Below are 16,662 nucleotides of genomic sequence, written 5' to 3' on the forward strand. Positions count from 1 at the left end.
TCCCCTTTGAATGCATTCCTCAGGAACTGCATACATATTTTGTTAAACAGTTCTTCTAGATAAGGACAATTGTTGTGGTGGATGGATTTATAAACCAGACAGCAGAGTTTAAATTTGAAACTAGCCTCAATGTGAAGCCAATGGAAATAGTGCAATATGGATATGATGTGGTTAGTATGGAGGTGATGCACCTGTCCATGCTTTTGGGTAGGCGTGTGCAGTTTGTTCATATTAGTGAGTTACCGCTGTGAGTGAAGGTGGGGCTCGTGAAGTAAGTAAAGACTGGGTTTCTTACTCACTTGGCAACCTTTTAATCTCAAATTGTTGCATTACCAGACGTTGGCAGGTCACCCTTAGATTTAGTATACTGCGGTGCCCTTACGTGTGATTCTAACACCTGCAGTTACCCTATCCAAATGTGGGTTCCACGTACATTGGCTCCTTCTGTTCCTGGAATCCGTTGCAGTTTTCCATGCTATTTCAATCTAATTTAATGTGAAGAATCTGCTTAAAGAGCTCTTGACCCAACCCTTTGCCTGAGTCCGTTTTGTATAAGTCTACTGGTGGCTGGAAATGTCTTGACTCAAAGTTATCTATCTCAACAAATAGGTCTACTGCAGTAAGATCACCCTTACAATTCTGACTGGATGCCAACATATACAGCAGATGGCTTGTATACTTCCTTTCCACCAACCCCTCACCCTCAACAGGACACAGTAGTGTTCCTCCCTGATGCTATGTTCAGTTCTAAGTTGACAGCCATTTCATATGGAGAAGAATATTCTGTGGCTGGTATTATTTCTTCAATTTGCTCACCCATAAGAGAGGTCCCCCTACATCTGTTACATGTGCATTATGTGCTACAAACCTATTAAATCAAACAGACGCATAGGCCCTCATTTTGTGTTTTTCCTTGGTTGTGGTGGCTGAATTTGACGATATGACGCCTTCAGTTTCTCTGTTTAATACATTGTTGCACTTGGAAGTGGTTAGAGTAAATTTGTCAGCTATATTGCAGGATACGCAGATCCTGTCTCCTGAGGCGAAAGCCGGGAGTTGCTTGATTTGATATTTTAAAACTGGTGTCCTGTCCTATATTGTGTTTTTAAACCCTGTACTGTGTGATTTTAAACTTTGTACTTTGTGTTTATTAACTGACACTCTGGCACTTTAAGGTGACGTGCAGCGGACCTAGCGCTGCCACGTGACACCCTCGACCGGCTCCACTCGCCGCTGGCCACGCCCACTTCTGGCCACGCCCCCTTCCCGCCCTATTAGTAGCGCTGAATACCGAGCGCTCAGTTAGTTCCTGTCTCCTGAGGCGAAAAGCCGGGAGTTGCTTGATTTGATATTTTAAAACTGGTGTCCTGTCCTATATTGTGTTTTTAAACCCTGTACTGTGTGATTTTAAACTTTGTACTTTGTGTTTATTAACTGACACTCTGGCACTTTAAGGTGACGTGCAGCGGACCTAGCGCTGCCACGTGACACCCTCGACCGGCTCCACTCGCCGCTGGCCACGCCCACTTCTGGCCACGCCCCCTTCCCGCCCTATTAGTAGCGCTGAATACCGAGCGCTCAGTTAGATCCTGTCTCCTGAGGCGAAAAGCCGGGAGTTGCTTGATTTGATATTTTAAAACTGGTGTCCTGTCCTATATTGTGTTTTTAAACCCTGTACTGTGTGATTTTAAACTTTGTACTTTGTGTTTATTAACTGACACTCTGGCACTTTAAGGTGACGTGCAGCGGACCTAGCGCTGCCACGTGACACCCTCGACCGGCTCCACTCGCCGCTGGCCACGCCCACTTCTGGCCACGCCCCCTTCCCGCCCTATTAGTAGCGCTGAATACCGAGCGCTCAGTTAGATCCTGTCTCCTGAGGCGAAAAGCCGGGAGTTGCTTGATTTGATATTTTAAAACTGGTGTCCTGTCCTATATTGTGTTTTTAAACCCTGTACTGTGTGATTTTAAACTTTGTACTTTGTGTTTATTAACTGACACTCTGGCACTTTAAGGTGACGTGCAGCGGACCTAGCGCTGCCACGTGACACCCTCGACCGGCTCCACTCGCCGCTGGCCACGCCCACTTCTGGCCACGCCCCCTTCCCGCCCTATTAGTAGCGCTGAATACCGAGCGCTCAGTTAGTTCCTGTCTCCTGAGGCGAAAAGCCGGGAGTTGCTTGATTTGATATTTTAAAACTGGTGTCCTGTCCTATATTGTGTTTTTAAACCCTGTACTGTGTGATTTTAAACTTTGTACTTTGTGTTTATTAACTGACACTCTGGCACTTTAAGGTGACGTGCAGCGGACCTAGCGCTGCCACGTGACACCCTCGACCGGCTCCACTCGCCACGCCCCCTTCCCGCCACGCCCCCTTCCCGCCCTATTAGTAGCGCTGAATACCGAGCGCTCAGTTAGATCCTGTCTCCTGAGGCGAAAAGCCGGGAGTTGCTTGATTTGATATTTTAAAACTGGTGTCCTGTCCTATATTGTGTTTTTAAACCCTGTACTGTGTGATTTTAAACTTTGTACTTTGTGTTTATTAACTGACACTCTGGCACTTTAAGGTGACGTGCAGCGGACCTAGCGCTGCCACGTGACACCCTCGACCGGCTCCACTCGCCGCTGGCCACGCCCACTTCTGGCCACGCCCCCTTCCCGCCCTATTAGTAGCGCTGAATACCGAGCGCTCAGTTAGATCCTGTCTCCTGAGGCGAAAAGCCGGGAGTTGCTTGATTTGATATTTTAAAACTGGTGTCCTGTCCTATATTGTGTTTTTAAACCCTGTACTGTGTGATTTTAAACTTTGTACTTTGTGTTTATTAACTGACACTCTGGCACTTTAAGGTGACGTGCAGCGGACCTAGCGCTGCCACGTGACACCCTCGACCGGCTCCACTCGCCGCTGGCCACGCCCACTTCTGGCCACGCCCCCTTCCCGCCCTATTAGTAGCGCTGAATACCGAGCGCTCAGTTAGTTCCTGTCTCCTGAGGCGAAAAGCCGGGAGTTGCTTGATTTGATATTTTAAAACTGGTGTCCTGTCCTATATTGTGTTTTTAAACCCTGTACTGTGTGATTTTAAACTTTGTACTTTGTGTTTATTAACTGACACTCTGGCACTTTAAGGTGACGTGCAGCGGACCTAGCGCTGCCACGTGACACCCTCGACCGGCTCCACTCGCCGCTGGCCACGCCCACTTCTGGCCACGCCCCCTTCCCGCCCTATTAGTAGCGCTGAATACCGAGCGCTCAGTTAGATCCTGTCTCCTGAGGCGAAAAGCCGGGAGTTGCTTGATTTGATATTTTAAAACTGGTGTCCTGTCCTATATTGTGTTTTTAAACCCTGTACTGTGTGATTTTAAACTTTGTACTTTGTGTTTATTAACTGACACTCTGGCACTTTAAGGTGACGTGCAGCGGACCTAGCGCTGCCACGTGACACCCTCGACCGGCTCCACTCGCCGCTGGCCACGCCCACTTCTGGCCACGCCCCCTTCCCGCCCTAAACGGTCCACTATTTAAATGTGCATTTCTAGAACGCGCAGCGGACGTGCGCAGCGGGCGCGCCGTTTGCGCGCCGAAGGCGCGCCTAAGGCAAGCCCGTCTGCGCCCGTCCGCGACCAGATCGCGGCCGGGGCCAGACATGCTGCCGGTAGCGAAGAACAAGGTGGAAGGATAGCGTGGTCGGGTGAGGACCTCAAGGCGCTCGATCCCCCATCCAAATGCTGCCCCCATTATATTGACCCTTTGACCCTCGAACTCCCTCAGACCTGTAACAACTGTGGGATAGCTATTGGCAGTGATGCCTCTGTGATATCCCCTAAGCCCAAATCCCTATTTCTAACAAACCTAAGGGTGGGCCTTCTTAACTGTAGATCCTTAGCCAAACACGCAGATGATGTCTGGCTTTTACTTGAAGAGCAGGAATGGGATATATTGTTTCTAACTGAAACTTGGATCAAGGAGGACAATTCGACCTCCATTGCACTTGCAGTCCCTTCGGGATTTAAAATATGCCTCGCCAACCGCCCTGGGACAAAAAGAGGCGGCGGTGTAGCCATTATTTTTAAAGAGCATTTAGTTTTGACATCCTCTGCCCCTACTGCCATTCAAGGTATTGATGGCCTCCACTTTTGCTTCCAAGTGAGCCCTCAGCTGTCACTAGCAGGACTAGTGTTATATCGCCCACCGGTTGGTACAGACCCCTACCTTACTACTTTACTGGACACCATTGTCCAGAGTTCGCTTCTCCACCCCCTTTTTATTGTGGTAGGCGACTTCAATATCCACATGGACAAACCCGACTGTGCCATGGCAGAGCTGCTAAGATCCACGTTAAATATGGCCAGTCTCAGACTGATCAATGAGGGCCCTACTCATACAGGGGGCCACACTATTGATCTCATTTTTTCAAACATTGAGAATGTGCAGTCTGAGACACCTCTTCCTCTGACATGGTCAGATCATGCACTCCCATTCACACTGAATATTGCGACTGATACCCCTGTCTCGAGTAAACGGTACTTCTTGAAGAGGCAGTGGAAAAAACTGACCCCTGATACTATGTGCCCTGTCCTTGCGCAAACCATCCCGTCCCTGACAAATAATTCCAATACGGATGCTATACTTCTTAATGAATGGATCAGAAAGATGGTTTCCTCTATTGCTCCAGCCTCCCGGGCCCTATCTAAAAGAGACTCTCCCTCAGCCCCCTGGTTCACGCAGGAACTTAGGAATGAGAAAGCAGTATGTAAAAAACTGGAGAGACTCTGGAGAGTAAACTACGGTCCAGAAGAAAAAGCCAGGTATAAGGAAGCCTCTAAACAATTCCGGAAAGCTATTAGGAAAAGCAAAAAGCGCTTCTATGCGGACTTAATTTTTCAGGCAGAACAGTCCAGCAAACAAGTTTTTAAAGTGGTACAGTCGTTTTTTAAGCCAAAATGCATTGAAAGAGAGGTTGTACCCACTGCTACGCTATGTGAGCAAATTTCTGAGTATTTTGAACAGAAAATTAAAAAGGTGTACGACTCTTTTGGTCCAATAACAAAAACAGTGAAGCAGGACATAGCGAATAAAGGCGAGCTAGAAGAGACTTTTACCCAGTTCATGCACATTCCACTGAATGAGGTAAGGCAAGAACTTAGCCGATGCAAATCCGGTTCCCCGGACGACCCCTGCCCAGCTAAACTTTGGAGTGCCATTGCAGACTCGGTAGCCCCGATACTTCAATGTATTTGGAATTCTTCAATTGCTTCGGGCATTTTCCCTGACGTCTGGAAGCATGCCACTCTCCTACCCCTAAAGAAGAAACCCAATGGGGACCCTGACGACCTGACGAATCTCCGCCCAATATCCCTATTAGCTGCCCCGGGAAAAATGCTGGAAAAAATTATACAGCGACAATTGAGTAAATTTGTGGAAACCAACAACATCCTACATGAAACTCAATCGGGTTTCCGACCCGGTTTCAGTACGGAAACAGCGCTCATAGAGGTAGCCGAGTCAGTGAGGTGGTCGATGGATGCAGGAGACTCTGCAATGCTGGTACTCCTGGATCTATCGGCCGCCTTGGACACGGTGGACCACGCCAGCCTACTCAGTCGGCTCGCAGAGATAGGCATTCAGGACAGAGCACTAGGGTGGATAAACTCCTACCTATCGCTTAGAACGCAGAAGGTAACACTTGGGACGTTCTCTTCCACGCCCAAAATTCTTGGCTGTGGAGTCCCGCAGGGATCGGCCCTCAGCCCCCTTCTGTTCAACATCTACCTGGCTCCTCTTTTTACGTTAATTGCCAACTGGGGTGTCAAGGCAATTTCATATGCCGACGACACCCAGTTGGTATTTCCGTACTCGGAGATGACACATGATTCTTTCTAAAATTTCAAAGGTTGTCTCCAGGATATAGCACACTGGATGAACACTAATAAATTAAAGTTGAATGCCAATAAAACCGAAGTCATCTTCTTCAGCAAGGGTCCCCTCCCCGCCCATGAGCTCTGGTGGCCCACGGAGATGGGCCCGCCCCCCTCACCAAGTCACTCGGCAAAAAATCTTGGAGTGAGATGGGATGATAACATGTCCTTTTCATCCCATGTCCAACAAGTGGCCGGATGCTGTCTCAGCAAGCTGAGAAACCTCCGAAAAATCCTAAGGCTCCTACCGGAGAGTTGTAGAAAAACGGTTGTTCACGCGACTGTCACCTCACGGCTGGATTATGCCGATGGTTTATACCTGGGCCTACCAAAATACCTGACTCATAGGCTTCAGGTAGTTCAAAATGCGGCTGCGAGACTGTTACTGCGAATCCCTTTCAAGCAGTCAGTCTCTCCGCATCTTCGAACCCTGCATTGGCTACCAGTAGCCAACAGGATAAAATTCAAAGCTCTGACACTTGCGTTCAGATCTCTGTATGGCTCCTGCCCACAATACCTGAAAAACCGCCTTCCTAGATACTTTCAAAGCCGTGCACTACGATCCAATGACCGTGTCCAACTGGTCATCCCGCGGGCAAAGAAGGCCCGGCTAGGCGGTCGGACCTTTTCAGCCAACGTCGCTGCTCTGTGGAACTCCTTGCCACAAGTTATTCAACAGGCCCCCTCCGAACCCTGCTTTAGGAAATTACTAAAGACCTGGCTTTTCTCCCAGCCACGCTAGCTCCCATATTTTGTATGCCTAAGGTTATCAGTGATCTACTAGCGCCGGGACACCTCCTCGCGAGGTAGCTGTTCGCGCTGTATAAAATCCAGTATTATTATTATTATTATTATTATTATTATACGCTTTCCTGTGGTATGGTTACTTTGCAGGGTGAATTCTGGAAGTATATGATAATTCCAGTGAAGGACATAGGCAGTCAATAAAACTTTGGTTGGTCATACAGACGAATGCTGGGTAGTTACCAGTCGGGGGAGTACTAGTTTGTTTCTCTCTTGTGTCCTAACCTTCCTCGTATATTTCTGGTTCACAAACCCTTGCCCGGACTGATGTCTCCCCTCTGGGTTTCTATCAGCACAGTACATTGCATGGCTTCCAGATAAATGTGATGCCTGTTAAAAGTTGGGTAAATTAAAAGTAAATACCACCCTAAGGTATCCCATAACCCTTCATGTCTGGTCACTGGGCGCTTATACTCAAATCACAGAATAGAAAACTCGCATTTGATTAATTGTTGACCCTCACACGGCCTGTTGGTGTCATGCTTAATCACCAGTTCTCTTCTTGGTTGCTGTAAACCAGGATGGACTCCACCATCTTCCAGGGATCACTTTGGATATTTTATCTAACAGAGGTTAAAAAAACAAAATACCTGAAGGACACCCCAGAATCCCTGTAATATTGGATGCCTTCAGTATGGTTAAATTTGCAAGGCAGGTGTTTTCAGAGGATACAATGTCCCTACACCCTGATGTCCGTCAACATGTTCAACCCTCGTGGTTTGGCCTCTGAGAGTCCAGAGCTATCGTCAGGACCTATTTAGATGCCTCGCTAAAATATAATTTCTATCCCTGCGTCCTTCTCCAATGGTTCAGGGTCACTGTCAGGCTACACAGGACATATGACATGTACAAAGGCCTGCTTGCCTGTTACATTGATGAGGGTATTTTAATGGTACTGTGCCGATTAGAATACCTTTTTCGTTCCTGCTCTGTCCTCTGCTAAAACGACAGTGAGTGTGACTATAGAGGCCTGCCCCATCTATCCTAGGGGGGGGTACTAATATGTACCACCACGGACCAGTGTTTTCAGTGCATCTTTAACATTGATGCTGCTGTCAGCCGCTGAACGTTCGGAGCACTACTGCTGCGAACGTTCAACTGCCGACGCGGACCCGCCCACTCTGTAGAACGCCCAGCACTGCGCCGAAATAACGGCCGCAGTAAACTGGTTAAGACATCTTATACATGCATGTCTTTGCTGTTTGGAATAAATCTGTAAATCCAAGATTATCATGACAGCAACGTAAAACACTTGAGCGTGCCAAGATGATTAGTCAATAGCGTTAGCCTGCCGTAAAGGCAAGGCAAGAGGGACGCACGTCCTAAACAAATAAAATCCACAAACCTGCAATTAAAATTTCATCATGTCAGTAAAACAAATAGATCAAAGAACACACACTGACTCTGGATTACAAGCTACTTGTCAAGTTGTTTCTGCAGTCGAATGAAAGAACTACTTGAGCACTCTCCAACGAGAACACCAATGGAGCATTGAAGCCATCCACAACATGCCATGGCCTCAGTGGACAGTCCATGCAAGCAAAGGCTAGTTCTTACAAGTACGTATTGATTTCCTGAGGTTTGTCAGTGGGGAGACATAAAAAGCAGCCAGCTAGGACGTAAATGTTTCCTGAATGTTTTCAACCGATGCTCGCTCCAATTCATGTGCTGAGTACAGGTGTTTTTTTAAAAAAGTCTCACTTTACTGAAAAAACTATGTTTACCCATGGCTTAATCCTGGCCAGTCACATGACCATTAACCATTCTTATAAGGAGGGACGATATTCTTGAGGCGGGCATGTGTTTGTCCTCTCATCATCCCTTAACAAGAATTTGCAATGCAATAGGTCTCGCATTAGTGAAACTTTGAGCTGTTGGCAACGCAAATACTGTTTTGAATTAAATGCCATGAATGAAGGAAAGAGTGCTGTACCAGAGGGGGTTTGTAAGTGTCCCCGTGGAGTTGTAAAGGGAACTCTTTTAGCCACATAAGGTACTCCACCCTTAATGGAATTATAAAGAGAAAGAGTGCTGCTGAGCATACGTTTTCATTTGTTTTTTATAGGAAGTGAGATTTGTGTTCGCTTGCGTTGTAAAAATGCACCATTGTTGTTTCTTTATTTTTGTTTGTGAAATAAAGCTAAATAAACAATAATGGTCCATTTTTAAAACGCAAGCTAAATAAAATTTAACTTCTAGTAAAAACAAATGGAAACGTATGCTCAGCTGTGATTTATCTGTTTATATTTGCATTAAGGGCACAGTACTAGTGGCCGTGGTTTGCGTAGTGCTGCTGTCATTGATGGTGTAATATGCATGGCTGTAACTTTAGGTTGTATAGCAGGCTTTAGTTTTGGCTAGTAATGACAGCTCCTGTTTTGAGTAGTCATGGTACCTTTGGTGTTGGGTGCTATTGGTTGGTGATGTTTGTTGTACTTCTTCTGACTGTGGTTTTGGGAAGTACTGATGACAGTGATTTGGGGTAGCAATGCTGTGTGAGGTATGTTTAGTGCTACTAGCAAGATATTGGTTTGTACTGTTAGCTTATGTTTTGAGAAGTTTTGAGGGCTGAGGTTTTGTTGTATTACTTGGTGAGAGTTTTGGTGATACTGATTGGTGAGAGTTTGGGTAATACTGTTTGGTGAGGCCTTTTTGTTGCACTGTTTGGTGCGGTGTAAGTAGTACGGCCTGCTATAGTTTTGGGTAGTAAATAATCGGCAAAGGATATATGTTTGCAGTTACATGAAGATAATTACATAATATTCATGTGACACATTCATGAGCTCCCACTCCACAGGAAGGCAGTAGCGCTTACAGTGCCAACCAGGGTGCACTTATCCACAGATGTGCTGCTGTCGCAGTAATACTTCTCATTTGTTGCTTTAGCTTATTGGGAACCAGGAATCAAACTCACACATTATCCCCTTACTGGACGTCGTTTCTGTAAAATATTCAGTAGTCGCCACAGAACACAATGGCCTCCTAGTTGCAGAAAGCGGGCTAGAAGCCTTGTGCGTGGAAAGAGATTGTGGCACAGTCACCCTATAACCAAAGTCCCCTTCTTGGCAAGGTTCCCGCCAACTCAATGCTTACACTGCCAAGAAAGGACTTTCACTCTTTTCACTGCATCAAATATTTTTCAAAACTTACCCAGAGTGCCCACAGGAGCCTAGAAGAAAACTGTTGACGCTGCAGAAAGGCACTAAAATCGGTGTGCAGGTGAACTCCCAGCTGAGCTCAGCTGCACTAAGGCTGGTGCTGACTTTTTTTTATAGTGCCACGAGAGTGGTGCTGTGCTACTTACAAACAGACAGGTAATAATACCAAATCTAACAATAATAATGAAAGCCCTGCTAGGAGATCTCTTGGGTAAGGAAGTCCTTGACCCGCCGGGCAGGCACCCCTACTGGAAGAGAAAGAAAAAAAAGCAATTGCGGCACTCGCACTTTAGCTCAAGATGTTTAAAGCTAAAGCGCGGGTGCCACCATTGTAAAAAAAAAAGTAAACAAATAGAAAAAAAATGGTGTCTGCACGCTTTTTTCTCTATTCATTTACTTTTGTTACAATGGCGTCACCCTAGCTTTAATCATCTTAAGCTAAAGCGCGGGTGCTGCAGTTGCTTCAAAAGTAAAGAAATGGGGTAAAAAGGGCAATAAAATTTTTCTATATCTTTTACTTTTCAATAAATAGTGACACCCACGGGTGCTGCCATTATAACAAATGTAAAGAAACAGAAAAAAAGGCATGTGGCCACATTTAGCGCTGCAAATAACAAAAGAAAGTCACGGCTGCCATTATGCCAGCCGGGACTTGCCGTGCTGGGTACATTTAAAAAAAGTGTTGCCGGAGAGCGTGTCCTGAAAAAGCCATGTAAGAAAATAGTGGTCCAAGGCTGTGATAAAAACTTAGACTGACAACACATGTAACAGGGGGTGTCCTCATGGGAGATTACAAGAAGAGAAAAGGCGGTACTGAGGAAGAACTACTAAGCCTATTGACCAATGAAAAGCCACCATTTACATAGGACAGTGATGGAAGCCAATTAAAAAGATGGGAGGAAAGTGGGCGAAGCTTCATGCCCATATCCTGAATCCAAACGGGTAGCATGGTGAGCAAAAGAACGATGGATTTAATCCAGACCTCTTGACTGGGGGTGAATGTTTTGATTTTTTCTGCATTCTGTCCATCAATTGTGTGTCTTTTGCTTTCTCGCTATAAGTGCACCGGGTATGCCCAGACATGGGTGCCGGGCTCACTGTGCCACTGGAATCAAGCTATCCTGATGAGGGGTGAAACTCCGAAACCAGTCCTAGGATGCTTGTTTCCGGTCCAGGGAGGACCTGGCTTGGCAGTTCGGACTGGACTGTTCCCATGAGGCACAGGGTCTGATTTGCATATGGCCAGGTCTAAACGGTGGTGGCATGGTGAGCAAAAAAAGAATGGATTTAACCCAGATCTCTTGACAGGAGGTGAATGGTTTGATTTGTTCTGCATTCAGTCTATCAATTATGTGTCTTTTGCCATATCCTGGATACAGCATGTCTCAAAGACACAGCGCATGCGCTTTCTAGGCGAGACCTAAAATAAGAGTTCAGTCTTCTGGGATACATTCCCTTTGGCAAAGAGTGTAAAACCACGTTTCCTAAGTAGACATTGTGTAAGGTACAGATATTTTTTCACAAACTAAACCAGTACAGTAAGATACAATCTCCTACATGCTTAGCTCTTGGCTTGTGGCAATACTCTAGAACAGGGATAATATATATGTTGTACTATGCTACCACCATAAAGAAAAAAAAATATTGTCAACTAACTAAAAGATAATCACCCCATTTAGAGGTGACTGCTAAATCTGTAGGAATATAGTTGTGGGAGCAATTACTTTGGCACACTCAGAACATTCAATATTTGCAAGGCTTTGCATTTTGTAGGTATTACTTGAACATAAATCTCGACTATACTGTTTCAGTTGCTTTTTCTGCATTTATTTGTTCAAGGTTACCCGGCTAAAGCTGGTGGAAAACAGTCTAATTTTTCCAGGCCGTGATATGACAGTTGCTCTAAGGCTCTTTGCTGATGGTTTGACTACTCCTCGGATGTAGGGTGAAAGCTGGGCAGATGGAGGGACATGCGCAGGGCAGATGCGGATGAGAACTGAGCAGAAGCGAGTGTGTGCTGTGCTGTGCAAGATGGAGCCTTGTGTTGATCGGATGTAAGTGAGTGCTGGGTGTATGAGGCCAGTGAGTGAATAGGGTTATATTTTACCAACTTCTCTCTGCTCTATGAATTACAGAGAGACGAACAGCAAAGGAGAGACAGAGCTATGACACTTATGACAAAGCTTAAGTGAATGAGTAAAACCCATCTGCAATAGCACATTTGATGTATTGAGACGCAGCGAGATAAGCATCAAAATTAGAAAAATGGAACATAAAGCTTATAAGATTGAGTCTCCATCCCATTTGGGAATCGACTTATGTCATGTTGTATTTGCGAAAAAATAAAAGATTGCCCCCGCTAATGGCTTCCCTAAAGTAAGCTGTAATGAACTGTTACACTGATAGAGGCCTGAAATTTCTTGGGGTACTTCTCCCACATTATTGCCCCGGAGGTTGTTCCATGGGGAATTCCTGAGTTGTGTGTTCATTCTGCTTTCTTATCTTACAGGGTAACCTACAGATACACCAGGTTCACGTGGGACAAGACGGCCAGGTAAGATTAAAGGTGATCTTCTTTGGTCAAAGACAAATCATCCATATTAATAAAGCTCCGGGAAGTCACTGTTTGCCATGGTCGCTTGGCTCGGATGTCTTGAAACACACAGTGTTTTGCTTTTTCTCTTCTCAGATGCTTAGAAGATTCATTGAATGGCTTCTAGGAAATGTCTGGATGAAGGTTACAATCTTCCACAGAGAAATCGTTACACATTGTACCCCATATGTGTTTATGACCTTTGCTTTAGAAAATGTTGCTGTTGTTTTTTTTTAATGCATGCCTAGGATGTATTCTGTCTTTGTGCCACAAAGTCTGGCATGTGTGTTAACTCATAAAGCAAATGCTTATTTAGATTCTGTCATCAATCTATTGCTAGAAGGCCAGGGGTTGACTATCAAATACATGTAATGCAGAAAGGTTGAATACTCCCATATATGAATATGCAAGACAGCCTTGATGTATTGCTAAACAACTGTCCACCCTCTTATCTCTTCGGTAGTGCATCTAAAATAAGTTCTCTGCAAAACATCAGACTAAGACAGACTATGGGATGAACCCTTTTATGTCGGTTTTTCTGTTGGGTAATGCCACAGCATCGATATTGCCCTTCTCCCATTCCTAAATTTTTGCAAGAAATGAGAACCATGAGGTTCATCTACTGCAGCTCTATTACCATCCTCTGCTTGCAGAATAGCCAAGTTTCCAGCCTGGTTTCCAGTTTTCTCTCAGCCTGAAAGAAAGCCCTGTGCAAACCATCCTCACCGCTCCCTGCCTCAGCTCAGTGTCCTAAAATACTCGGATAAGATCATTGTAGGAATCCTAGTCTTGGAACATATTGTGCACCAATCTCAGATACTTGTTACAAAGAGAAATATCACTTTCCAAATTTATCTTTGAACATTACACATCTGAAAAAATCTTTTTTGTCCAGTTAGTATTAAAACATAATCTTTCCAGGTAGCGTGTACTGTAAAAACGTAATCATTCAAAAATAAACAATATGGATGGTTCCCACCCTTTTCAATTATTCCTTTTAAAAAGTAAATTTGGAAGGCCTGACACTTCTTTCGAGAGAAATTGAAAAGCAGGCAAACTGGTCTGGACTGTCACATTGGAATGCTTTATCAACAAGCTAAAGTGAGTTCATCCACACAGCGGAACAAGGATCTGGGAGCAGTAAGCCATGACATTCTTTAGCTTGCTGTGTTACTGTTCCGATTGTGATTGTATTCAACGGCATCTACTACCTGTAAAGCCTGTCTGAGAGAGTAAGGTTACCAGGCACAGTTTGCCCCTCAGTTGATTTTCCTTACTATATGTTGTAATGGAAATTATTATACTTACCATGACTCTATATCGGTAGAACGGTGGATATACGATTTTTGGGTGTTAATATTTCAGGCATGATACTATCACATACCGTGACGTCATTGTGGAATCATTGAGGGAGGATAAAAAGACTCTTGCTGCATTAGGTTGGAGCCCAACAAAAGGGTGCAGAGGCATTGCATGTACCTTGGGCTTCAGGTAAGAGAGTATGCATGTTGCTATGAAATTGACCATCACTAGTTATGGCTAGGTTTACCAATAGCGGTTTAATGAGTAATGAGGGCTTTTAACCTTTAGCTGGGGTTGAATGTTCTCAAAAAGTAGACATTGTCGAACAGACACACTGTGTCCCTTTCATCTGAAAGCTACAAGAAGTTGACTTCTGCAGCTTGCAGTGCAGAACATTACCTTTGCATACCTTGATCTGGAGATAACATCCAAAACAATCATAAACTACATATAAAAAAGGTTTGCATCCTGAAGAAGCTAACCCCTGAAGACAGGGGAATCCTCACATTATTGTAGTATGCAGTAGTGTTTTCTTTCTCCTCTTGCGGATATATTCAGAGTTTACAGATGTCAGGAGAAGAAAGCAGAAAGAATATTGCTAAACTTAAAGTGCTTAGTCCAGTAAATAAATGTACCATGGTAATCATTGTTTAAAGTGAAAGGAGGAGGAAATGTTCTCATTACTGGGCCATGACCAAACCATGCTATCAAAATGGTTTAACATAAGACGTTTGCTTATAACTTAGCCCTAATCACGGGCAGTGGGAATCAGTATCATAATCTCAACCAAATGAACTAAATAATTGATAGAAAAGGGTGTCTAAGATGGGTTCGAAAATGAGAATTGAAGGGTGAGCCCCTACGAATTGAACATCTGCATTCCTTGCTTAAATACAATGAACATCATAGCCGTGCTTTTTAACTAGTAGTTCATGACAAAACTCTCAGCTTTTGAGGCTTAATGCCTGCCATGGATGTATCTGTGATTACGTCACCACAAAATAATGTTTTGCTCTTCAGCAAAGATTCCACGAGCTATGAAATGCAGGATAATATTTCGTTTGACCACGGCAATAAGCAAATCTCTGTGACCTTGTAATTATGGCATCTTTTAAAAGCATCTAAAGAGAGGGAGGGACAGGAGTAGGATAGATGTGTGTTTAAGACATGTCCTCTAGTTACACACAGACTGTACTCTGTTTCATTATCCACAGACTCTGGGATTCTAAAGTGAGATGCACAAAACTCTCTTTGTAAAGATGGGCAAACAGCGTGTGTACTGAATCTCTTCATGCATCTCCAGTTGTAACATAATCTGGCTCCCTGTTTATCCCTGTATTTACACAGAATGGGCTATCATCCCATCGTCTGTCTAAACTGTTTTGCTCCATATATTTCAATCTGATTTAAATGTCCAACATGCAGAAATAGGCTCCGCTTAATCAAGCTGGCTCCTCCCGCCCCACCTGCCCCCTCAGTCAGCAACGAAAATACCTCAGGAGCACCTTTCCCATTCTGGTAGCCTTTTACTGCCTGTCACTGAAAGCCTGAATCAAATCCAAGATATCTTGTATAAGGCACAGACCCCATTCAGAGGCATCACCCGCTGCGTTCACAGACCAACTTAAGTGCATTGCGTTCTCGAAAGCATGATGTGCTTCTCATCTCCGGCATCCACAGCCACTCCCCAGCTGCTTCTCCTCATGAATGATACTAGCTACACGTAAGTACAAGTGAAGCAAAAATAGTATTGTTTGAACCTTCATGTTACGTGCGAGTAGGAATCGCAAAACTCTTCTGAAGAAACTGCGTTTCAAAGGTATGAATGTCCCTTCCACTCTCATCACAAGTGCATTAAAGCCTATGGAACTCATAATAAGAAGGACGGTATATCTCTCAATTGTTGACAAAGTATACCATCCGCCAAATACTCAATACATTTATTTCTCAAAGTGAACCTCCCAACTCCATTTACTCTATGGGGTGCTTGGGGACATCTGAATCTTATCCTGGTTTCTGAAGGCCGGATTTTTTACAAAGCCCTCCAAATGTTGGGGCAAAGTGCTGTGGAGGATAAGGTAACGTGGAATATTTGATGGAGGGTTCCACAGTGAACATGTAGCTTGATTTTGAGCTGTAGTTGATTCAGTTCTTCATGCATTGTGAAAACATTCATTGTAAGGCTTTTTATATACTGATGGAGAGTCTAAAAGGCAGTGCTTAATTTGAGCAAGTGGTTACTGGGGCTCGACACCAACACTCAATTGACAACACCGGCATTTATGACACTCTGCCACATGGTGGTAGTGTTTGTGTAGTTCAGAATCTGATAAAGACATCTATCCGCAGATTCCTTACTTTAGAATCCTCCTCAGGCATGCTGTTATGTCAGAATTGTCTGACTGATTATTAGGCCTGCTTTATTTGTATGTGTTCTATTTTTTTTTTATCCATTCTTAGGCGGTTATTTATTTTACTCTTATGTCAAGATATCTTAGCGACATTTCTATTGTACCTATTCAAATTTCCTATGGATATTATTTGTTTCTATGCCACTTGTTGCTATCGGCGGGTCTGGTGGCTTACTGGAGTATGCGTCCACTGTAGGGGACTATGTTTAACCTTATGGTCACAGGTTCATATCTTGGTGGGTCCACTCAGCCTTTCATCCTTCTGAGGCTGATAAAATATTTACCAGTGACGTGGTTTACTATGTACGTGTTATTCAACTTCAATATAACCTTTGTGGTGAATGAGCGCTTTCCAAATACACATTTATCTTTTGTTGGCTTCCACTCTTTTTTACAGGATAGCTAAGCTTTATTTATTCCTGTATTGAGACAGTTGTTCTTGTTATCTTTCTTACTTTTGCACTACACTGCACTCAA

At 44.4% G+C, this 16,662-nt stretch overlaps 1 protein-coding gene across 2 annotated transcripts in view; it reads left to right on the forward strand.

The window, feature by feature from the left end:
• The window catches only part of BANP (BTG3 associated nuclear protein), a 1,144,281-nt gene that overhangs the window by 674,375 nt on the left and 453,244 nt on the right, over positions 1 to 16,662 (forward strand). For both annotated transcript variants that reach the window (XM_078669175.1, XM_078669176.1), the window contains one exon: positions 12,389 to 12,433. In XM_078669175.1, coding sequence (XP_078525301.1) covers positions 12,389 to 12,433 — 45 coding nt within the window. The remainder of the gene's footprint in view (positions 1 to 12,388; positions 12,434 to 16,662) is intronic.

The sequence above is a fragment of the Lissotriton helveticus genome, chromosome 12 (genome assembly GCF_964261635.1).
Source record: "Lissotriton helveticus chromosome 12, aLisHel1.1, whole genome shotgun sequence".
Classification (NCBI taxonomy): domain Eukaryota; kingdom Metazoa; phylum Chordata; class Amphibia; order Caudata; family Salamandridae; genus Lissotriton; species Lissotriton helveticus.